This window comes from Meriones unguiculatus, chromosome 11, assembly GCF_030254825.1.
Source record: "Meriones unguiculatus strain TT.TT164.6M chromosome 11, Bangor_MerUng_6.1, whole genome shotgun sequence".
Taxonomy (NCBI): Eukaryota; Metazoa; Chordata; class Mammalia; order Rodentia; family Muridae; genus Meriones; species Meriones unguiculatus.
The window spans coordinates 18,854,474-18,878,934 of NC_083359.1; the positions used below are offsets into that span (position 1 = coordinate 18,854,474).

At 43.2% G+C, this 24,461-nt stretch overlaps 1 protein-coding gene and 1 pseudogene across 2 annotated transcripts in view; both read left to right on the top strand.

The window, feature by feature from the left end:
* The first annotated feature begins 6,354 nt into the window (after positions 1 to 6,354).
* Positions 6,355 to 24,461, top strand: part of Sec24a (SEC24 homolog A, COPII coat complex component) — a 59,313-nt gene continuing 41,206 nt past the window's right edge. For both annotated transcript variants that reach the window (XM_060363744.1, XM_060363745.1), the window contains exons 1-2: positions 6,355 to 6,484; positions 18,428 to 18,892. In XM_060363744.1, coding sequence (XP_060219727.1) covers positions 6,388 to 6,484; positions 18,428 to 18,892 — 562 coding nt within the window. In that variant the 5' untranslated portion in view covers positions 6,355 to 6,387. The remainder of the gene's footprint in view (positions 6,485 to 18,427; positions 18,893 to 24,461) is intronic.
* LOC110549624 (large ribosomal subunit protein eL13-like) lies at positions 11,928 to 12,906 on the top strand (annotated as a pseudogene).

Genomic DNA, 24,461 nt, shown 5'->3' on the forward strand with positions numbered 1-24,461 from the left:
AAGCCCAAGAAGTTAGAAGTGTTGGGTTCCCTGGAACTGGACTTACAAAAGGTTGAGCCAAACTATGCAGGTGGTGGAAATTGAACCCTATCCTCCACAAAAGCAGTAAGAGCTCTTGACATTTGAGCCATCCCTCCAGTCCCCAAATTCTAGTCTTCTTGCTTCCGGAGGAAACACTGAAAACTGTTGAGACATCTCCCTCACCTTACTGATTCAGGGTCTTGCATTGTCTTAGGCTTTCTATTGCTGTGATAAAACACATGACCAAAGCAACATGGGGAGGAAAGGGTTGATTTCAGCTTACATGTCTGGATCATAGTTCATCACTGAGGGAATCAGGGCAGGAACTCAATGGCAGGAACTTAATGGCAGGAGCGGATGCAGAGGCCATGGGGGAGAGCTGCTTACTGTCTTGCTCCACCCACTTTTTCTATATCCTGGTACCACCTGCCCAGGAATGGCAACACCCACAATAAGTTGGCCCTTCCCACATCATCAAGAAAATGTACCAGACGTCAATCTGATGGGGGGCGGGGGCGCCTTTTCCCAACCTGAGGTTCCCTTTTTTTTCAAGACAGGGTTTCCTGGCTGTTCTGGAACTCACTATGTAGACCAGGCTGGCCTTGAACTTATAGATCCACCTGTGAGGGTTCCTCTTCTAAAAGGCCTCTAGCTTGTGTCATGTTGACATAAATTAGCCAGCAGCCCCTAAATCTGGAGTTCACAGATTAGGTAGACCCTGGATGGCCAGCTCCAGGAATCCTGCTAGATCCTCCCCAGCCAGCACTGCTGTTGGCATAGGCATGCACTGTTGTGCTGGGTTTTTTTTTTTTTTTTTAATTTTTTGCTTTGTTTTTCTTTTTTTTTTTTTTTTTAACATTTATTTATTTTACATATGAGTGCTCTTATCTGCATGTACCTGAATGCCAGAAGGGGGCATTAGATCCCAGTATAGATGATTGTGAGCCACTATGTGGTTGCTGGGAATTGAACTCAGGACCTTTGGAAGAGAAGACAGTGCTCTTAACTGCTGAGCCACTTCTCCAGCCCTGGGATTGTTTTTTTAACATGGTTTTGGGGATCAAACTCAGGTCCTCATCTTTCAAGGCAAGCATTTTACTGACTGAGCCATATCCCCATCCCCAAATCCCCCAATCTTTTTGTGGGAAGAAGGCCAGTGAGATGGCTCAGCAGGTTAAGGCATCTGCCATCAAGGCTAACAGCTGGAGTTCAATCCCTAGAACCTACAGATTGAATAAAGAGAACCAACTCCTGAGAAAGTTGTCATCTGACTTCCCCAGGTGCACCATGGTATGCTTGCCATTCTTCCACACAGAAAGAAGGAAGACATTTTTATTATTTAAAGTTTGAAAGAACAGAAAAATAGAAATTAAGATAATTTTTTGAAGAACTTTAATATTACTAGTTTTTACCTCATGGGCAGTGTTGTAAAACACAACACTTGGTCTGTCCACACATGAGTTCCAAGGTTACAGGTCTCTTCAGCTTTCGGTTCCTGCTTCTGTAGAATTGAGACTAATATCCAGAAGCAGTCGATATTATGAAGAAACAATAACCATTGACAAGTATGGTGGTGCAGCCTTGTAAGCACAGCTGGGAGGTGGAGATGGGACAGTCAGGAGTTCAGATGGCCTCGCATGAATATACAGCAAGTCTGAGGACAGCCAGGACCACATGAGACCCTGTGTAAAACCAGACAGAACAGCATACAGAAAGCAGTAAACACAGCAACTGTTTAACTACATTCAACTAGCCTGCGGTACCAGGAGGTGGGGTGCATACCTTTAATCCCAGCATTCAGGAGGCTGAGGCAGGGGCAAGCAGATTTCTGGGTCTGAGGCCAGACTAGTCTACAGAGCTAGTTCTAGGACAGCCAGGGATACACAGAGAAACCCTGTCTTGAAATACCAAACCAGGGCTGGAGAGATGGCTCGGCTGTTGCTAGGCTCACAACCAAAAATATAAGAAAACCCAAACCAAACCAAATCTTCCCCCCCCCCAACAAAAACAAAACAAAACAAAAAAACCTAGCCTGAGGCTTGGAGAACCTCAACTCTCAAACTCTTAAGAGGTTTTAGCCAGGCATGGCAGACCATTCCTTTGGTCCTAGCATTTGGGAGTCAGAGGCAGGTAGCTCTCTATGAATCCAAGGCCAGCTCTGTCTACACAGCAAGTTCCAAAGAACCAGAACTACATAGAGAGGCACTGTCTCAAATAACCAAAAACGTCTTAGAGGTTTTGAGCAAAACAAGAAAAGCATAGTTAGGACTGTGTTTGGGGAGGTTTCACATGGCAACAGTACACAGGTTATATTAAGTCAAAACTGAAAGCTTGAGGTTTGAGATTAGTTTGGCAATGAGGTAGCTGCAGTCAGGTAGGTAAGAGGTAACCAGGGCCTGGGTTGGGTCAACAGGAAGAGAGAAACAGGGAGTCAAGTTGAGGAAAAATATGAGGAAAAATATATATATGTTGTGGAAAAAACAAGGTTTCATGTGGTTAGCAGGAATGAAGAAATAGCAAAGCCCAGGGGTTAATGCATTTCCATCTCTGTTCTGCACAAGATACAGTGGGGCACTGCCTTCTTTAGTTCTCAGGTAAAGCAGTTCTAGTCTTTCCTCTCCTATTAGTTATTCTCACTACAGCTAGATTTAAAAAAATAAAAAAAGTTATTCATTTTAGCTCAGTGGTTCTCAACCTGTGGGTCACGTCCTGGGGTGAGGTGTTGAAGAACTCTTTCATGGGGCTCACCATTGGGAAACACAGACTTTTACATAATGGTTCAGAACAGTAGAAAAATTAGTTATCTTTCAGAGCACTGAAAATGATTTTATGGTTGGGGTCGCCACAACATGAGGAACTGTATTGAAGGGTCGCTGCAGTGGGAAGTTTGGGAACCAGGAGCCCCCAAAAGCAAGGCGGCTCCCTGGCTTGCTGTGTGATGACTGTACTTGGTGCTTCACGACAACTGACATCACATGCCAGCAGGTGTCCTGGTACAGGCAAATTAGGGCAAAGGAACTGTTCCTAAAATGGAGCGGCAAGCGAGCTTCAGAGAATGAAACTTGTTCAAATAAATGTCTATAACTGAAATCATTCTGCCTGAACCACAAAGAGAGTGAAAAAAAAAATTTTTTTTTTTTAAGACAGGGTCTCTCTACATAGTTCTGGCTGTTCTGGAACTATGTAGAGCAGGTTGGCTTCAAATTCACAGAGACCTGCCTGCCTTTCCCAAATGCTGGGATTACAGGTGTGCATAGCACATTTGACCTCTTCTCAGTACCTTAAAGTTGACTAATTGAAAATATGAAAAGCATTCAGAGATTTACCCATAGTTTGGGGATTAATAATAGCATCAGAGAAATTTAGGGTTGGAACAAAATTTCTTACTTATTAGTAGACTATTTATAGCTATTTATCTGATTTGACCAGTGAGGTTATTTACTTTTAAAATCTGAACACATGGCTATTGCTTAAACGGAACAAAGTACAAAGAAAGACTGATTTAACCAAATCGAACCACTGTGCCAAGGTCAACAAACCAATATTATTCTAGAGGAGTTGAATGTAAAGAGAGGATTAAACCAACAGAAGCTGGAAACCATGCCTAAACATTGAAGACTGACCATTTTTTTTCTAACCTCATAAAGCTATAAAGCTTCAGCAGTTTCTCTCCAGGTTCTAGTTCTTCCTTAGAGCAAGGCTTATGCTCTTGTTTTTTTTTTTTTTTGTTTGTTTTATTAGTTTGTTTTACTATTCTTAGATATTTAATTTGGATTTTTATCATAGATGTTCTTAGGTGATTAAAGTTTGGTTAAAAGAATCGTCTTCATCCTAAAGAAGCCTATCTGAATCTTGTAATAAGGGGTGGGGGAATGGAGCGATGACTCAGCAGTGAAGGGCACTGGCTGTGCTGGCACAGAGGACCAGGGTTCCTTCTCCATCTCCCACATCAGAGAGTTCACAATTGCTGGAGTTCAACTCCAGCGTCAGTGGATGCAATGCCTGTAGTGAGAATTTAGGTTTCCTTAAAAAACACAGAAATGTTACGGGAATATGTGTGGGGATAAGAGGCTGCTTCACAGCAGCTGACTATGATTTGCCTTGTGCTCTGGCAAGGGCGTGATTTTGCCAGCTGCAGATAATTTCTGCGAGTGTGTGCCATTTAGAATTCTGGAAACTTTTCTGAGGGTATATAAATGCTAGGACCCTGAGAGGCAGGGTTGCTGCTGTTGGCCGGTTGGTGGTTGGATGCTGGTTAAGGAAGTAGTCATGCGCAAAGAAGAAACAAAGAAACAAGAAGAAATTAGATATCCTGACAGTGAAGATCAAATTTGCCCCAAGGGACTGGATGCTCCTAATCAGCCATAAGCAGTCTGATAGTGCTCCCCCCTTTCCCCTCTATCCTTTTTTCTCTATCTAGTGTTAGGGGGCTAATAAGGGTGGAGAAAGGTGGCAAACACCGGCTACAAATGCCCTCTTCTGGTCTCTGTGGGCATCGCACGCACAGGGTGTAGGCACTCACACATACAGAAAATGAATGTTAAAACAACCATTTTTTTAAAAAAATATATTGTTAAATTCCACTCATAGCAAGTATATTTTAGTATGGTTCTGAGGCAAATGATAATAAAATCAAGGTTAGAATAGATTTTTATATGTTACTCTTTGCTTCTTGGGTCCGACAATAGTTTTAGATGGTGCTCTTTTTCTATGTGGTACTTTATAGCAGGCATTAGATGGTAAATGAATTAGGTAAGATGTACTTTCCCCTGACGTTGTGAAACCCATGGCATAACACATTCTAATCAGCAGTACATATCTGTGAAGGACTTTGTCATCTGCTTGGAGCAGGAAAAACCAAAGTAGAACGAAGGTAGCTGAGATCGCTATTGATATCAGTAATTATGTTGTGTAACCAACCAGTTTCTACTTCTCCTTTGCCTTAAAAGTCAAAAAGTCTATTTTGGGATTAAAAAAAAAAAAAAAACTAAAGGGGGGAAAAAAAAAAGAATCCCACAAACCACTCGCCCCAGAAGGAAGTTTGAATTGTCTACCTTAACGTAAACTCTCAGAGGAGTAATTAAAACTGCCTTTAATTTTCTGAACTCAGGGCTTCTTCCTACAAGGTTAGGCAAACTTTCTCCCAGCAGCCTACATTCTTTTTTTTTGAAACTGAATCCTGTTAATTTGCCCCGACAGGTCTTGAATCCAAGCTCTTCCTGCCTCACCTTGCAGAATCCAGAACTACAGGAGTACAACACCACGTCTGGTTTAAAGTTACCATTTCAGTACGTTGTTTAACCCTGAGCCTCTGTGTTAGCTAAATATCTGCCGTTCCAAGCTGTGTAGCTCAGGGGGACATTGGGTGCCATCGTCAGCACTGGGAGAGAAGGGGGAATGCCGATCCGTGTCCGGCGAGTGTACTTCGGAGTGACTCAACTATGAACAAGTTAATCTCAAGATTACAACGACCTCTGAATCCTCCAGTTGAATAGAAAAGTCTTCCTCCTCTGCGTCATCACCTATTTTCCCCTGGACCCAGGATTTTCACTCCAGCCCCGGCTGACCTGACTAGGCCGCTCTCGAACTTACAACACTCCCGCCTCGGCCTTCCGATGGCTACCACCTCCCGCCCGCTGACACCTTGACAAACACACGCATTTTAACATCTCTCTTCGCGTTCTACACCTGGCAGAGCACCGGCTGGGCCACAAACGGCGGCTGGGCCTGGACAGCAGGTGACGACATCTGTGGGCCTCAGGCAATCCTCAGAGATTCTCGGAAGAGGAGCCCGAGGTCTGTCCTACTCCACCAGAGCGACTCTACAAGTCCCCACCGCCCTCCGCTCCCCGATCTGCCAGGAAGGTGACGCTCCCCACGCCGGGAATTTTCGTAGCGGTGACACATGCCACTTCCGGCGGGCGGCGGGACTCAGTGACGTGGCAGGCGAGTCTGCACGGTCCTCCGGGCCGGGACGCGGGAGTGTCAGGTGGCGTCGGGGCAGCTCCCCCGGGACAGGGAGCACGGCCGCGGCCTCCGGCCGGAACCGGAAGTGCCACGTGTCCCCACTGTGCCTGCGCGGCCGGCGGCTCCGCCCAGGCCCTCCCTCCTCTCCGGGTTCGGCTGCCGCCTCCGAGCCCGGCGTTCGCGGCCCCGCCGGCCTGACTCCCGAGCCTCTCCGCGCCGGGTCGCGGCCGCCGGCGGGCTGAGGAGACCGAGACGCCATGCCTCGGCCTTGACGCGCCGCCCTCTCGCGTTCCGCTTCTCCGGCCTTCAGTTCCCGCGGCCTCGGCGCCCTCGGAGCTCTCGGCTCGGCGCCGCGGTCGACCCCGACGACTCAGTCCTACTGTGAGAACCCCGGGCGCCATGGCCCAGCCCGGGATCCCGGCCGCCCGCGGCGCCGCAGCGGGCCTCCAGGCCCAGAACGGGGCCGCCTCGGCCTCGGGGTCTCCTTACACCAACGGTGAGTGCCGCACGGGGACGGGGAGGACGACACGGCCCGGGCCGGCGGGAGACCTCCCGGCTGGGTCTGCCCCGGGGAGTGGCAGATGTCTGCCCGGCCCCGGGAGCCGCGGTGGACGTGCACCTGCAGACCCGCGCTGGCGGGACTGTTTCACAGTTATTTATATTCAGCGAGCAGACAGTGAGCCACCCGCGGTATGCAGCGTCTTGAGATAAACAAGAGGTGAAAAAGAATCGTAGAGGAAATCAGTTTCCGCGGAACTGCCTTGCGGAGGTCATCTTGTCTGGGTGTCATCTCGCTCCGCGCCACCTCAGGCCGGTGTCCTGGAGGGCAGGGTTCACCTCGGGTCTGCAAGGCTCTGCGGGTCGTGTTTATTAATCTGGGTTTGCAGAGATGAATGACTCTGCCTTGGACAGACCCCTTTAGGACTCTCCGGGGATCTTTCTCTCTCCAAGGACCTTCCTAGAGCTGTTCCTAGGCCGCCTGTTCAGTTTCTCGGTTGTGGAAGAACCAAATAGATGGGAGGATAAGGCTTCGTTTCTAGGGCCTTCTCCTCCTCACTTGGAACGTAGTTTAGACACAACTCTGAATCTTTAGAGTGTACATCTGGCACTATAACTTATCGTTTGGTGTGAGAATATCTTATAATTGGAGACCTCCTCTAGGATTCCTGTAGCTTTCTACAGCATGATTTGCTAAGCTTATTTTAATTGATATAATAAAGACACATTTTCTGCCTACTTACAAATTAGCTTACAAATCTTTGCTTTATGGGAAGAAGACGGGAAGAATAATACTAAAGTACTTACTGTGTCCATTGAAGTTGGAAAAAAATAGCAAGTGACTAAAATTGCTGGTTACAATGCGTTTAGAGAAGACTACTGGTTTAAATGCGTTTAGAGAAGACTACTGTTTTCTTTACAAAGAGGGCTCTTTGTGAGACTTAAAACTGTGGGTAGGCAGCTATTGTGGGCAGGGCAAGAGAAGCTAGAAGTACTGACAAGTTGATAATTTGAATTGTTTAAGTTTTCAGTAAGGGATTATGTAAACTCTGTTTTCTTCTGTAACAGTGACATTTGTGCAGAAGATGAAATCATTCCCCTTAAGGTGAAAACAATTAAGCAAAGTGTCTCCAGTATGGGTTTTTCTTACAAATTGCACTTATGTGACAAAATCTGCAAATGTGCCAGTAAGCTTACATGCAAGTATAGTTGTCAGGATTTTGAGATGTTGCAGGAATTTGATCAGTATGTGATTAGCTGTGTTGGAGATATTTCATTGATTTTAGTTAGTTCTTTGAGACAGTGTCTCACTCTGTATCTCCAGTTGGCCTGAAACTTGTGGCAGTCTTTCTTGGCTGCTCTAGTGCTTGGATTACAGAGCTGGATTTTTCATATCCCACTTACTTCATTAATTCATCAAAGCCAAACACACACCTGTTGCACATCAGTGTTCTGACCTTGGGCATAAGAGAGCACTGGTGTGTGCGTTGTTTAGAGCCATTTGAGAATTCAGATATGGAACTTATGGAACTGGCAATTGTGGTTCAGTGTGGTAGCAACTGGGAAAAAATGTGGCCAATAGAAATAAGTAGACTCAGATGACTGATAACCATCGTGAGCTATCACTTTTTTTTTTCTTTTTCTCTTTATTTATTTATTTATTTATTTATTTATTTATTTTTGAGGTACCATCTAGTTACGGAATTTCTCCCCTTTCCTCCTCAGTCTTTTATAATAACCTTCTTTATTTACTTTTGTTTACTGAGACAGGGTTTCTGTGTGTAGCTCTGGCTGTCCTGGAAATCATTCTGTAGACCAGGCTGTCCTAGAACTCAGAGATTCACTTGCCTCTGCCTCCTGAGTCTGGGATTAAAGGTGGGTGCACCACCACCCAGCTATAATAATCATTTTTAAAAATATCTCTGTCTGTCAGTCTATCCATATCTATCTGTCTGTCTGTTTATCTATCTATTTTTGGTTTTTGGAGACAGGTTTCTCTGTGTAACAGCCCTGGCTGTCCTAGAACTTACTCTGTAGGCCAGGCTGGCCTCTGACTCACAGAGATCTACCTGCCTCTGCCTCCTGAGTGCTGGGATTAAAGGCGTGTACCACTATGCTTGGCGAAGGAGTTTTTTTCTTTTTGTTTGTTTTTTATAATAAGTATTTTAAAGGGGTTTTGTTGTTTTGTTTTGAGTCAGGGTCTTACTTACTTTATAACTGTGGCTGGCCTGGAACTTCCTTTGTAGAACAGGTTGGCCATGAACTCAGAAATTCACCTGCCTCTGCTTTCCACGTGCTGGCATTAGAGACGTATGCCATCGCAACAAGCTCATCTTAGTTTCTTAAAATACCTTTTTGGGTGTGTGCGTGTCAGGCTCTCACTATATAGCCTTCCTGGCTGGCCTGGTACTCATTATGTAGGCCAAGCTGGCCTCAGACTTTCAGAGATTTGCCTGCCTCTATCTGCTGAGTGCTGAGATTAAAGGCATGCCCAGTCTATAATACCCATTTCTGAAGTTTGTTTTAATGGAAGTTTTTCCAGTAAGTGGCTAATCTTATTTGTCCGTTTAGTTGTTTGTCCTATTAATACTGAGAACTGGCTTGTGGTAGTGAGTTATAGGTTCAGGAGGCAAAAATGGAGAAAAGTCTGATGCTGCGATCTATGCTTGCTTACCTCATTCAAGGCAGTAGTTGCTGCTTAAACATTCTATTTGGGGTTTTTTTGTTTAAGACAGAATTTCTCTGTATCCCTGTCTGTCCCCTGGAACTGACTTTGTAGACCAGGTTAGCCTTAAACTCCAGGCATGCCTGATAGTTATATTTGAAAAGTCTTAAGATGTTGGTTTAACGTGCATGTGTAAGGTAGCATGTTGCAGTTCAGTTAGATCTCAATATATCATTTAGATTTAACCAAGACTAGTAAGAGAAGCTGTTTTCCTTTTCTATAAGTTACTTTCTTGTTGTGTTCCTGACATTAAGCCATTTTTCTCTGTATTATATTGCATTACAACCTAAAGATTGTCTAGAAAGATTGTTCCATGTTTTTAATACTGATTTGTGTATATTTCCATTGCAAAAAATTTGATAATGTGGTTTCAGGACAGCTTAAACTGACATCCTGATTGTTGCAGTAAAGTGAAAGGAGATAAGGGCTCCCATCATTCTCTACCTCCTTTGTTAGCTGTGTACACACACACACACACACACACACATTTTTTTAAAGTTAACTAATTTTTGTTTTCTTTTTTGAGACAGGATTTTTCTGTGTAGCCTTGGCTGTCCTGGACTCATTCTGTAGACTAGGCTGGCCATGAATTCACAGAGATCCGCCTGCTCTGGTTACCCAAGACCTGAGATTTCAAGTGTGTGCCACGGCATCCAGCTAAAGTTATGGATTTTGTTGAACAAAAGTTTTAGAATCAGGTGTTTTGCAGTTCAATTGAGTAATTATGTGTTGATTTATTCATAGAAAGGTTACATTTTCAACTAGTAGATAATTCAAATTATTTCTTTATTTTAAATTGTGTGTGTATGTGTGTGTGTTTGCATGTGAACACCTACACAGGCCGGAAGTGTCAGATCCTCTTGAATGAAGTTCAGGTGGTTGGGAACCATCTGACATAGGATCTGGGAGTTGAAGTTGGGTCCTCTGGAGAGCAGTACCTGCTCTTAAATGCTTAGCCATCTCTCCAGCCCACATTTTCAGCTTTAAAAAATATTTATTTTTTATTTATATGTTTGCATACACTCATGGATATGTGTGTGTATCTACATATATATATATATATATATATATATATATATATATACGCACACACACATATATGCCACATATATGAAGGTGCCCTCAGAAACCAAAAGAGGGTACCAGATCCCCCGGAGCTGGAGTTACAGGCAGTTGTGAGCCACCTGATATGGGTGCTTGCAGCTGAAATTGGGTCATCTGCAAGAGCAGTAAGTGCTCTTAGTGGCTGAGCCTTGATCCAGCCCCTTATGTAGGAAGTCTTTAGCCATGGAACAGGCTCTGAGTAAACATGGTGTCTAGTCCCTCCCACCAGCTCAGTGTCTGAGCTCCATTTATTGTTTTCAGAATAGGCAGTACTGGGCTCCCATAATCCTCTGTACCTCTATAAGCACTTATCACCTTGTTGGCTAGGGATAACACTCAGTGGTAAAGCAGCTGCTTAGCATGTACAAGGCTTTGGATTCGTGCCCAGTCCTGGAAAAAAGAAAAAAGAAAGAAACCTAGAGCTGCAAGAACCTAACACACTGTTGCATGTAGTAACCTTTGAACTGCTTCTCTGTCTTTGCTGATGTCTGCTCTGGAACGAGACACATAGTAACAGGAACTAGCACTCACTGTTCTGTTACAGTGCTCTCAGGCACTACCCAATAGCACTCTGAGTATCATCTAATTACTTACCTACTCTTAATTCTAAGATCCAGATTCTTGAACTAGTGCCAGAATCAGGGATCAATGCCTTATTTTTGGTTTCTTTATGTAAGTATATAACTGCAGCAAAACAATTTTTGTTTGTTTGTTTTTGTTTCTCAAGACAGTGTTTCTTTGTGTAGCCTTTGCTGTCTTGGACTTTGTAGACCAGGCTGGCCTCGAACTCACAGAGTGCTGGGATTACGGGTATGCACCACCGCAACCAGGTTTAAGATCAGTTCTTTATTTTCCTGTTTCCCTGCTCTGCGTTTTAAGTAAGGGGTGAACTGACTGTAATTTCTCTTTCTTTTTTTTTCTCTCTCATGTAACTTTTGTTAGTCCATTCTGTTCCTGTTCGTGCATGGATTTTTCTGTTTTCTTTTGTCGTTGTTATCTGTCAGTCTCACAGTCCTCCTCTCAGTCCTCCTGTGTAAGTGTGTGCATCTAACAGGTGCTTATTTGTATGAGGCAGACACTCTACCCCTGAGCTAAATCTTGAACCTTTGCTGTTCATAAATGTCTTCTAGATCCTGAAACTTTGATCCTACCCAAACTTCGATTTTTCAAAATTTGCTTTCCTCCTTTTGTTGCTGGGTTGTTTTTTATGGTGCTGAGGAGCAAACCCAATCTCGGCATGCTAGGCCAATGCTTCACTGCTGAGCTACAGCCTCAACCCACCCCTACTCCTGTTTTTTTTAAACATTTGTACGTGTTTATGTATGTGTATGCCCACATGTGTGTTTGCATATATGCGAGTGCCATCAGAAACTAGGAGCTAATGTCTAATCTGCAGCTGGAGTCACATGGAGTTGTGAGCACTTGTTGGCTTACATGATGGGTGCTGGGAATGGAACTTCAGTCATCTGAAAGAGCAGTAGATGCTCTTATACTCTCAGCCATTTTTGTTTGTTTTTGAAGCTGTCTTGTGTAGCCCAGGCTGACCTCAAACCAACTATGTAGCAAAGATTTCCATAAATTTTCATCAGGCCTATACCTCACAAATGCTGAGATTACAGGTATATGCCACTACAACTTTCATTTTTCTCTTTTCTTTGAGGAATTCTTCAGGGGAAGAATGTACTTTGATGTATGATATAAGATGAGCTACTAAGTCCGATCCCCTGGGTCTCCAGATCCCCCTGGGGGCTGCATTTACAGAGGTTGTCAGTTGCCAAGTGGGTGCAGGGAATTGAACCCAAATCCTCTGTAAGGATAGCTAGTGTGGCACAGGAGGCAGCCATGGTGCCCAGCCGGAATGGCATGATCCTGAAGCCCCACTTCCACAAGCATTGGCAGCAGCGAGTGGGCCCTTGGTTCAGCCAGCCAGCACACAAGGCTCAGCAGGTGAAAGCACACCGCATTGCCCCTCGTCCCGTGTCCGGTCCCCTCAGGCCCATAGTGAAGTGTCCTACAATTGGATACTATACCAAAGTCCGAGCCGGCAGGGGCTTCAGCCTGGAAGAGCTCCCGGTGGCTGCTATCCATAAGAAAATGGCTCGTACCATCAGCATCTCTGTGGACCCAAGGAGGCGAAACAGATCCAGTCACTACAGGCCAGTGTGCAGTGCCGGAAGGAGTACCACTGCAAGCTCGTACTTTCCCTAGGAAGCCTTCTGCTCCCAAGATGGGGGATAGTTCTGCTGAAGAGCTTAAATTGGCCACCCATCTAACGGGACCTGTGATGCCCATCCGGAATGTGTACAAAAAGGAGAAAGCTCGAGTCATCACAGAAGAAGAGAAGAACTTCAAGGCTTTTGCCAGTCTTCGCATGGCCTGGGCCAATGCCCTGATCTTTGGCATCCAAGCAAAAAGGGCAAAGGAAGCCGCAGAGCAAGATGTTGAAAAGAAAAAGTAATACACTGTTGGAATGTTACAATACATTTTCCATAAAGAAAAAAGAATAGCTAGTGCTTTTAACCACTGAACCGCCTCCCAAATTAATTTTAAATTAGTCATTCTTTTAGGTTCATGTACGGTAGTTTGCTATTATAAACTGTGTGCTAAATAGTGGTTCAATGTATAATGTATTAGTGAATGAATGGGTTAAGGATAAACCGGCCCAACCTGATGGTGGTGGCAGCGTGCCTTTAATCCCAGCACTCTGAGAGGCAGAGGCAGGTGGATCTCTGTGAGTTCAAAGCCAGCCTGGTCTACAAAGTAAGTTCCAGGACAGCCAAAGATACACAGAGAAACCCTGTCTTGGAAAACAAAACAAAACAAAACAAAACAGGTCCTTAGTTTTTATCCTACTTAGACTTTTAAGGAAAACCATTTGGGATATATCTGCCTTATTTCTATTTTGTTTACTTATTTATTATGTGATACTGAAGATTGAAGTCAGGGCCTCATGTGTACAGTGAGCGATGTCTTCACCTTTTTAGTATTTTTTAATTTTGAGACAGAGTCTCGGTGAGTTGTTGAGGCCGGTCTTGAGCTCACTTTGTAGCTTAGGTTAGCTTTGATCCTCCTACCCTGAAATGCCAGGACCAGCCTTTTTTTTCTACATGAACTTTAATGTAAAAGAGGTAGTTAATTCAGTGTGTTCTTAACTGTCTAGTAGGCTTACTAAGGAAACTTATAAATCATAATTTTGTATTAATTGTTGTAATACAATTGGTATGTTAATTGGTGTAAAAGAAGGATTCTTTTAATTTTTTGTTTGATTTAATGAATAATAAGGGCATCATTTATTTAAAAGGTTATCCATATCAGTAGGTTTTTGTTTGTTTGGGGGTTGCTGGAGATTGAGCACATGGTCCCAAAGAGCTGGCTAACATCCAGGCCTTATCCCATTTTAAAGCTTATTTTGAGATGGGATCTTGCTAAGTTGCCAAAGTGAGCCTGGATGTCTGTGTGTATATGTATGTATACCCCGCCCCCTGATTTTCTCAACAGAATCTTACTGTGGAGCCATGATTGGTCTACAACACTCTTTTTAGAACAAGCTGGCCTTAAACTTGATGGGATCCTTTTGCCTCTGCCACCAAGGTGTTAGAATTACTGATGTTTGCCATTATATCCAGTTCATTTGTTTATTCATCTATCTATCATCTGTATTTGTGATGGGTTGAGCTATAGTGACTCCTACTGTAGCTCAGGCAAGCCCCTGACTCACAGCAGTCCTCTAGTATCTGCCTTTCAAGTATTGGGATTACAAGTGTGAGTTACCTTGCCTCAAGTTGCTTTCATTGAGTCTTGTAGAATGGAAATTTACTAAGGTTAGACTTGGGGTCTCAATCTGTACCCTTGTTGCAAGTTCCTCTTTGATTTGTAAGTTGCTTTTGGGGTGAGTGTGAAGCCCTTTTCTGCACTAATTGACCCTCTTTGAGAACAGGGGGGTCCTTGCTGTGCAAGAGTAAGCAGAGGGAAGAATAAAGCAGTGTTTGTTCCTTTACTCCTATCTCTTCATAGCAGAACAGTAAGTGTCCTCCAGGAGATTAGGCTTTTGATTGTTTTTCTTGTTCTTTTTAAGAGAGGGTCTCACATGCTCTCAATTCTCCAGTGAACACCACCTGCAACCTGTCCTATACAGTTATGATCCCATCTACCTGGAGATACCACCAGACCCTTCAAATCACATAAGGATTCAGTCCCACAAGTTACTTCAGATGCCAGTACTAAGTCTAGGTTTCTGACCTGTGCTTCTGATTGGCTATATCAGTGAATCCCATGATCTTTCTGCTCAGCAGCAGTACTTTGGTAGACATTTCACAGGATCTGAGGGAACATTTGGGTTTGTTTTTGTTTTTTGAGACAGTTTTTCTGTTGCCTTGGTTGTCCTGGGCTTTCTCTGTAGACCAGGCTGGCCTCAGACTCACAGAGATCCACCTGCCTCTGCCTTCCTAAGTACTGGGAATACAGGTGTGTGCCCCTGGTGAGGAAACATTTGTAATAGATATTAGAAAGGGTTCATATAAGCAGCCAGATCCATAAGAGCAATCAAGCGTGGGGAGGGGCAGCCCTCTTAGACCATCTGTGTCCTCACCAACATGGAAGGTCATCACAACATCTACGGGGCGGGGGGATATTTATGACAATGACCAGGTGTGTGGAATGGAAGCCCCCACCCCACCTCCTGCTTTTCGTTTGTTTGTTTGTTGAGGTAAGGTCTCTGTCACCTCACGGCTGGTCTCATACTCTGGTCACAGAGGTCCTCAGCCTCTAGAACACTGAGATTATAGGCATGAGCTACCACTCCTGGAATTGGTATGCATACTTAAAAAACCCAATACTTGATTTTATTTATTTGATTGTTTGTTTGGTGTGTGTGTGTGTGTGTGTGAGAGAGAGAGAGATGTATGATGTGTGGAGTGGAGTGTACATGTGCCATGTGCACACCTGCAGAGGTCAGCGGATATTTGGTGAGCCAGGTCTCTTCCACTGTGACAACTGCAAGTTGTCAGGCCAATGCCTTTACTCAGTGAACTATCCCAGTAGCCCATATTTCAGCAGATTACTCTCCCCAAAGGGTTTGCTCTGCCCCAAAAGCAGGGCAAACCTTTAGTAGTTACTCTTGTGCCTCAATCATGAATCAGCCTTTGTGTCTGGCTTTTCTTATTCTGACATTGTATATAGGTTAATTATACAATGCATGTATAATTAGAGCCTCCTGTGTCTGGCTTCTTTCAATTGAAAAAATTGTGTGTGGTGGTGGGAAGTGAAGTCGGGGCCTTATACATAGTAGGCAGACACTGCTGCAGAGCTATAACTCCAGTCCCAACATACAGCTTGTTTTTAAGGTTTATTCATTTATAGCATGTTAGCAGTGCTTTTTTTTTTTTTTTTTTTTTTCCAAGTCATATCTCATTGTATAGATATATCCCACAAGGTTATCATTCTTTTGTTGTTGGTGGTGGTTGTCTCCATTTTGGGGATATTGTCTTAATCACTGTTCTACTGCTATAAAGAGACATCATAACCAAGGCAACTCTTAAAAAGTGAAACATTTAATTGTGGGCTTACTTACAGTTTCAGAGGTTTAGGCCATTATCATGGCAGGAAGCGTGCTAGCACACATGGCACTGGAGCAGTAGCTGAGAGCTACATCCTGATCTCAGGAGGAGATCCCATGAGTCCCATTAGGCCACAGGAGGAGAGAGAACTGGGTTGGCATGGGCTTTCGAAACCTCAAAGTGACATTCTTCTTCCAATAAGGACACCCCTACCCCAAAAGGGATTACACCTACTCCTTCTTAGATAGTGCCACTCCCTAATGACTAAGCATTCAAATATATGAGCCTATGAGCCATTCTTTTTTTTTTAAGACTTATTTATTTATTTTATTATTTATACAGTACTCTGCTTTCATGTACACCTGCATGCCAAAGGGCACCAGATCTCATTACAGATGGTTATGCTCCACTGTGTGGTTGCTGGGAATTGAACTCAGGACCTTTGGAAGAGCAGACAGTGCTCTTAACCTCTGAGCCATCTCTCTAGCCCATATGAGCCATTCTTATTCAAATAATATATTCTACTCCCTGGGCCCATAAGCTTATGCCATATTACAATTCATTTAGTCCAACTTCAAAAGTCTCCATATTCTCCTAGTTTCAACAATTTTAAAAGTCCAGAGTTCAGCACCTAGTGGTAAGTGGTGTAGTGGTGGCGCCTTTAATCCCAGGGCTCTGGAAGCAAAAGCAGGCAAATCTCTGAGTTCTAGGACAACCAGGGCTTCATTTCTCTCTTAAACACCCCCTCCAAAAAAAAAAAAAAAAAAAAAAAGACCAAAGTTTATGTCTCTTCTGAGACTCATGGGATTCTCTTAACTGTAGGCCCCTATAAAATCAAAATTAAAAAGGCAGATTACATCATTTTAACATTATATACAGAATATACATTGCCATTCCAAAAGGGAGGAAAGGGAGCATAGTGAGGAGATATTGGGCAAAGCAGACCTAAAACCAGCAAAGCAAACTCCAAATTCTGCATCTCTATGTCAGATGTCAAAATGGTCTTCACTGTCCTACTCCTTTCAGCCTTGTTGATAGTAACACACTTCTCTGTCTCTTGGGCTGGTCCACACCAAATCTTCAGCTCTTCTCAGTAAGTATCCCACAAATCTAGCATCTTCATCATCTTGGAATCGCCAATGAGATCCAGGCTTCATCTTCACAGCTTCATACAGTGATTTCTTTAGGCCTTCACCCAGGACACCCCTCATACATACTTGTCCTCAGTGACTTTCCTTAGCCATGGAAGGAGCTTCTACAACCCCATTCTTGTATTCTTCACTCCAAAGGCAAAACCATGTGGCCAAAGCTGCCAAGTTCTGCTCCTTGATGGTGCTGTAACTTGTCCTCATTCAGTTATACCTGCACCAGCTTCGTGTTGCTGCTGATGGTTTCCTTTACTGCCTCAGCTTTCTTTTAATTCCTTTTCACAAGTTGGAATCTTATCCGGCTGTGGTCATGCACTGAGCTCACCACTGTCTTTATTCCATTTAGCATCAGGCTTTTCTTTACACTTTTTAATCTCTTAAGCATTGAACTTAGCTCCATTACATTTCCCAGTGCTCCTTTTCTCCTCAAACAGTACATTTTATAATTACTCTTGCCTCACTCGCTGCTTTTCAGTGTAGTTCAGGCAGCCATATTCTTGACCAGAATATCACAAGAATGGTCCCTAGGCCACTTACTAGTACTCTTCCCTCCTGAAATGTCTTGAGCTTGACCCCCACAGTTCAAATTGCCCTCAACACTGTCTTCCATGCTTCTACCAGGAGGGCCCAATAAGCCCTGCTTAAAGTGTCCGACTGTGTTTCCAGTCCACAACACGGCAGGCCTGCCACAGCAATACCCAACTTCTGTCTTAGTCATTGTTCTGTTTCTATGGAGAGACATCATGACCACGGTAACTCTTAAAAAGGGAAGCATTTGATTGGAGGCTTGCTTACAGCTTCAGAGGCATAATCATTATCATCATGGCAGGAAGCATGGTAGCACCACAGATAGTACAAGTAATGCTGCTCTAAATATTTGTGTAAAGTGACTATTGCAGTCTAAGGGGATTGCAAGGCCATGTAGTAACTGTTTAAAATGTTGAGAGCAGGGATGGTAGCTGTATGAGTTTATAGTCCTACAAGGAGCCTGACTTGTTACTGCATCTTTTTTTTTTGTTTTGTTTTGTTTTAATCATCATTGTTGGTTTAAGTGGTTCTTGTATTGTTTTAGGTTTAATTTGCCACTCTCCAGTGACTATTATGTTGAATAAATGTCTAATTTTATATTTATTTCATTTATTTGTTTGTTTGTTTGTATGTATCTGTGTAAGTGCCTATGTATTGAGTACAGAAGCAAGTACCTTTGCCTGTGTGGAACCAGAAGCTTCTGGTCTACATAGCAAGTTCCAAGCCAACCAGGATGAAACTGGGAATGTTGGTGTATGTATGCTTTTAATCCCAGCACTTAAGAGGCAGAGGCAGGTGCCTCCCTCCCTTATTGTATTTTTCAAAGTATTGTTACCTTTGTTTGCTTAAGACTGATTTTTTTTCTCCTATCTTATCTGAAGGTCCTGTCCAAAATACACTGATGTCATCACAAGTGTCATCGGGCCAAGGATATGATTCCCAACTTCCAGGATCCTACCCTCGTCCAATGCCAGCAAAGACTTTGAATCCATTCTCTGCACAGTCGAACTTTGGTGGTTCTCAGGGATCTGGGCAGACTCTTAATAGACCACTTGTGGCTTCTAATCCAGTACCACCTTCACTTCATAGTGGTCCTTCCCGAATGCCACCACCTCCTTCTCAGAACCCAACTGCTACATCAATGCCTTCTGGTAGCTTTCTTCCTGGAACCAATGTACCACCACCACCTTTAAACTGGCAATATAACTACCCATCCACAGGACCACAGACTAACCACTTTCCTCATATAGCTCAACCATCTATATCTGGGAATACAAATTTAACAGCAGATCATCAGTATGTTTCTTCTGGAGACCCTGCACTTCAAACCAGCTTCATAAAGCCAGGTACTCATCTGAGGAGTGTTTGAAATTTAGAAACATAAAACTTGCATTCTTAAGATTTGGACTTAATACTTGAAGCCTTAAGAAAACAGTGGTTTTTAAAATTAATTAGTCTTTAAATAAGTTTCTTCTCATACCTCTAAGTTAACTTAATAGATTGCCTACTGTTGCTGCCTTCGCTTTGTAGGTAATTTTTCTTTTCTTTTTAAGGAGACAAGATCTTGTTGAGTTGCCTATCATGAATTGCAACTCCTGGCCTCAAGCAATTCTTCTTCCTCAGTCCTCCAAACATGTGGTTCTCCAAACAATTTTTTTTTCAGTCCCTCTTAAGATTTCCAGGGCCTTATGTTTTTGTGCAGTCACTTCCATAGGACTGAAACATGACAAGTGTGGTGGCAGATGCCTTTTTAAACCTGGCACTTGGGGTGTGCATACATGCAAAAAGGTTTTGGTGGTGTCCTAGAAAATAATAAGTATTTAATTAAAACTACTCCTAGAAAATAATAAAATAATAATTAATTTTAATTTATTCCAAATTATTGCCCTGGCATGACAATAATCACAGTGAGAGTAAATTAAAAGATTTGGGGTCTAAGAATTGTACTCAGATTTGTTTGTCCCTTTCCTTCTTTCTGTGTTTTCTTTGCGGAGACAGGTTGTTCCTTAGTTCGGGCCATCCTTGTCCTTGAGTTTACTAAACAGTTAAAGATGACCTTGAATTGATCTCCTGCCATTAACTGCCATAGTGCAGTGATTACAGGCATGCACTGCCAAGCCCAGGGAGATGGGAATGTGGATAAGTTGCAGAGTGTGCTCAGCAAGTTCCAGGACCTTCAATCAATCTGGAGTATTGCCCTCACCACCCCCATAAAGATTACTTTTAACAGCTAAAAAGCTACGTGCTTGATGGAAAATACCTGAATATAGTTAAGGGAATATGAATCAAAGAAGATAGCTGTTGGTATTAGCCATTCATTTGGAAGTTGTTACTGGTTCATTTTCTCCCAGTATGTGCTAAGAGTAATCTTGATGATCTCAGATGGATGAGATGGCTCAGTTGGTAAAAGACCTTATGCAAGCTTGATGATCTAGTTTAACTGCTAGAACAGTCAATAGTAGAAGGAGAGAACTAACTCCAGAAAGTTGTTCCTGGCTGCCACACAGTTGTGGCACGTGTGCCCTGTACCCCTTCACATTATACATACACATGCACACAATAATAAAATGTGCTGAGCATGGTGGCACATGGCTATCATCCCAGCACGAGGGAAACAAGGCAGGAAGACCAGGGCTTGCCTGGACTACACAGTGATTAAGAGTGTATATTGCTTTTGCTGAGGACCTGAGGTCAGTTCCCAGCACTCAGGTGGCCTGCTCCACAAGCAACACACTAAAAAGGCCACATTAACCAGGGCCCCCCAGTGTGACACCAGTTTTCTTCCAAACAGTATATATATTCTCTTATCATTGCAGAGCAGAGTTGGATATGATAGTATGTATGTATAAGTCCTCTTTGGTTGACCTGAGGTAGGAGGATCATGAATACCAGGCTAGACTGAGCTCTTTAGTGAGAGGTCTTATCTCAAAAAAAAAAAAAAAAAAGAAGAAGAAAGAAAGAAAAAGAAAAAGTTTCATATCAATCTCTTTGACAGCTAAGAAATGTGAGGCTTAAATAATTTGCTCAATGCACAAGAAAATAGTTTGGGAAAACATACCGTGTAAAAACCATTTTAAGGACTGGGGAGGTGGCTCAGCTGTTGAGATTGCTCGCTATGCAGTCATGAGGACAGGCTCATAGATCTCAGTACTCATGTAACAAGTGAAGCAACTGGGAGATAACCTGGAACTATAGCTCAGGGGGATCCAATGCCTGCTTTAGGCATTGGACCCTTGCACACACTGTATACACTGACACAGATAACAATAAAAATAAATCTAAGAGAAAATAGAAAACTATTCCATCTACTTTCCCACTTGCTCAAAAGACTTAGGTAGGAAGATTACAAATCAGGGATTTGGGGGGCCATCCTGGGAAACATCTTTAAAAAAAAAAAATTCAACCACAGCACTCAGGAGGCAAAGGCAGGTGGGTCTCTATGATTTAAGATTAGCCTAATCTACATAATGTGTTCCAGGCCAACCAGGGATACAAAGTGAGATCCTGTCTCCAAAATGAGTAAATATGGCCTAAAATGAGTAAGTACAGCCTAAGTGAACAGGGGACATGATCAATAACCTGAAATTTCCTTAGCCTAACAGAAGTCCTAAGATAGAACACTGTGACTCCAGCATAGACAGAATTAGACAAACATAAATAAGTTCTTAAACTTTGAACATTCCCACATAAAACAAAGAAGGGGCTGGGAGTGTAGGTGCCAGAGCATAGGCCTGTAATCCCAGCACTGGATGGCTAAGGCAGGAGAATCACAATTCAAGGCCAGCCTGCTAAGACTGTATCGAGAGAGAGAGTGGGAATGAGTAAGTCCGTATAGACTGTTAAAATGAACTAAAATAAATGTATGGCTCTCCAAACAATCTTATTTTTCATTTCTGTTTTCTCAACTTGTACTTGAAAGTCTGAAACTAAAAATTCTGGTATTGAGCTGGGTGTGGCAGTTCATGCCTGTAATACTGGTAACTTGGAAGTAAGCCAGGAGATTGCCATGATTTTAAAGCCAACCTAGGGTACAGAATGAGGTCCTGTCCAAAAACCAAAATCTTTCTCTTTTCTCTCTCTCTCTGTCTGCAGTGAAGAGATGGCTCAATGGGTTAAAAATCACTGTTTACCAATGATAGTAATTTAAGTTCTATCCCCAGTAACATACACAGAAAATAACTGCCATTAGAAATTAAAAACTAGCTGGGTGGTGATGGTGCACACTTTTAGTCCTAGCACTCAAGAGGCAGGGGCAGGCGAATCTCTGTGAGGTCCAAGCCAGCCAGGGTTACATAGTCCGACCCTATCTCTAAATACAAACAGACAAAAAAGCAAAAAGGAAGGCAGGTTGTCAGGACTGTTGCCAGGTACCTTTATGCACTGAGCTGTCTCATTAGCCCATGTTTTCAGAGTACAAAGTAAAATGGACTGCAGCGATTGCTTAGTGGTTAAAAGTGCTTACTCTTCTTCCAGAGAACCTGAGTTTGGTTTCTAGTACCCATCTTGGATACGTCACGCCACTGATAACTCCAGATCCAGAGGATCTAGTGCTCTCTTTTGGCTTCTGTTGGCATCTATACCCATTTGTCACACACACACACATACACACACACACACACACACACACAAGAATATCCAAGTAAAAACATTCAAATAAATCTTAAACACACACACACACACCTGTATTTAAGTTATATATGGAAGTTTTTATTCCTCACATTCTGTGTTCTGTTTTTTTCCTGCCTTTTTTCACCCTAACAGTAATTAGCTATAGGGATCTGAAAAGGCCAAGTCCAGAACTCTCACTCTTCATGTTATAAATAGGTACTGATGAACTTAACACTTGGCTAGCATGTGCTGGCATCAATCCCTAGCACTAAAGAAATAGGGATTACTCAGCTTTTAAGAAGTCTCTTTTATGGCCTGGGTAGTGGTGCACACCTCTAATCCCAGCACTTGGGAGGCAGAGGCAGGTAGATCTCTGAGTTCAAGGCCAGCATGGTCTACACAGTAAGTTCCAGGACAACTGGAGCTACACAGAGAAACCCTGTCTTAAAAAGCTTAAAAATAAACAAACAAACAAAAACCTATTTTGTAAAATATAGCATATTCTGAATTCAGAAATGCTCTAAAAGATATGAAAAACATCTGTAAGCTAACTTGTGGGGCTCTTTTTGTGTGTGTTTGTTGATGTTTTGTTTTTTGAGACAGGGTTTCTCTGTATAGCCCTGGCTGTCCTGGAACTCAGCTCTGACCTCAAACGAGGCTGACCTCAAACTCAAAGAGATCCACCTGCCTCTGCCTCCTGAGTGCTGGGATTAGAAGCATGCACCACCACCTCCTGGCTTTAACATTTTTGTTGTTCAGACTTGTGTTTGTTAAACATTTAGCCACATGAAAGCCTTGTGGTTAGCATTTCTTGGTGTTCTGCATTCTTATTAATGCTGAGTTGGGAGTGCACCTTGTCCTTTGTTCTTTTGAATTGTGTGCACTGTCATGGAAGTGTGGATACTTTCATGATACGGGGTTTCCTGGCAGCAGTCTTGATCTTTACTCTCCTAGTACTTCACTGATTAATTCTTACTGACACCAATATGGTGTATTAATAACAAAAGTTTTTCCATTTGGTTCTGGGGAATTTAACAGTATATGATGGCTTTTTCAAAATTTTCCTATTTGGCTACATTTGTTTCTTTGGTTTATAAAGTACAGGCGTGCTATAAGGAAAATGTATTAACCCTGTCGTTAATAAGTATAAACAGTGAGTGTTTTCTTAGAAAAGAAACCAGGTGGTTTCTTGGAACCAGGTGGAGGGATTCGTCCCTGTAATCCCTCCCAGCACATGAGGCGCTGGAGCGACGCCTCAGTAGTTAGAGCACAGGTTGCTCTTGCAGAGCACCCAGGCTTGGTTCCAGGCACTCACATTAGGTTGCTCACAGCTATCATTAGACTTCAGGAGATTTTATGTCCATTTCTGGTCTCTCTGGGCATGCATGTGCTTCACAAACATACAAACAGGCAAAACACCCATACACATACAATAAAAATAAATAAGTCTTAAAAAAAAAAATCTCAGCACTCAGGAGGCTGAGGTAGGAAGATCATGAGTTCAAGGCTATATAGTGAGGCTCTGTCTCAAGAAACTGAAGAAGGGCTGAGAGTAGAGCTCAGCAGATAGTGTTTGTCTGCTGAAGTGCTGGGTCTGTACCTCCAGTCCCCAGAACCTTATCAGCATCGCAGCATGCACTGAGGAGGTAGGGGCAGAGGATCAGAGATCAAGGTCATCTTCAGTCACGTAGTGACTTGGAGGTACATCTGTGCTATATGAAGCCTCCCTGTCTCGGACAGGCAGGCAGGCAGGCAGGAAAAAAGAGACCAAAGGCCTGGAAAGGGGACTCCGTGGCTTAAGGCTGTGTACTACTCTTATAAAGGACTTGAGTTCAAGTCCCAACACCCACATAGCACTCAAAACAGCTTATAACTCTAGCTTCAGGGGACCTGATGTCCTCATCTGGCCCCACCAGCACCACATGCATATAGTGAACACACATATACTCAAGCACACACAGTCACATAAATGAAGTAAATCTTGAAATTTAGAATTTTGTGCGCGCGTCTGTTGTCTACATCTGTATAAGTGCACTGCACGCATGCTTTATGCCATGACAGAGGTCAGAAGAGGGCGCTGGATTCCTGGAATAGGAGTTGAAGCTTGAAAAACCCAGGGTGGATTCTTGAAATCAAACACAGCCATCTACAAGAGCCTCTTTATTTGCCTAGTGTGTAAGTTGTACAAATGTCATGGTGCAAATTTGGAGGCCAGGGACAACTTCTAGAAGTTGGTTCTCTTCTTTTTTAAAATTTTATTTATTATTGCTGCTTTTGTTTTTTTTGAAACAGTTTCTCTGTGTAGTC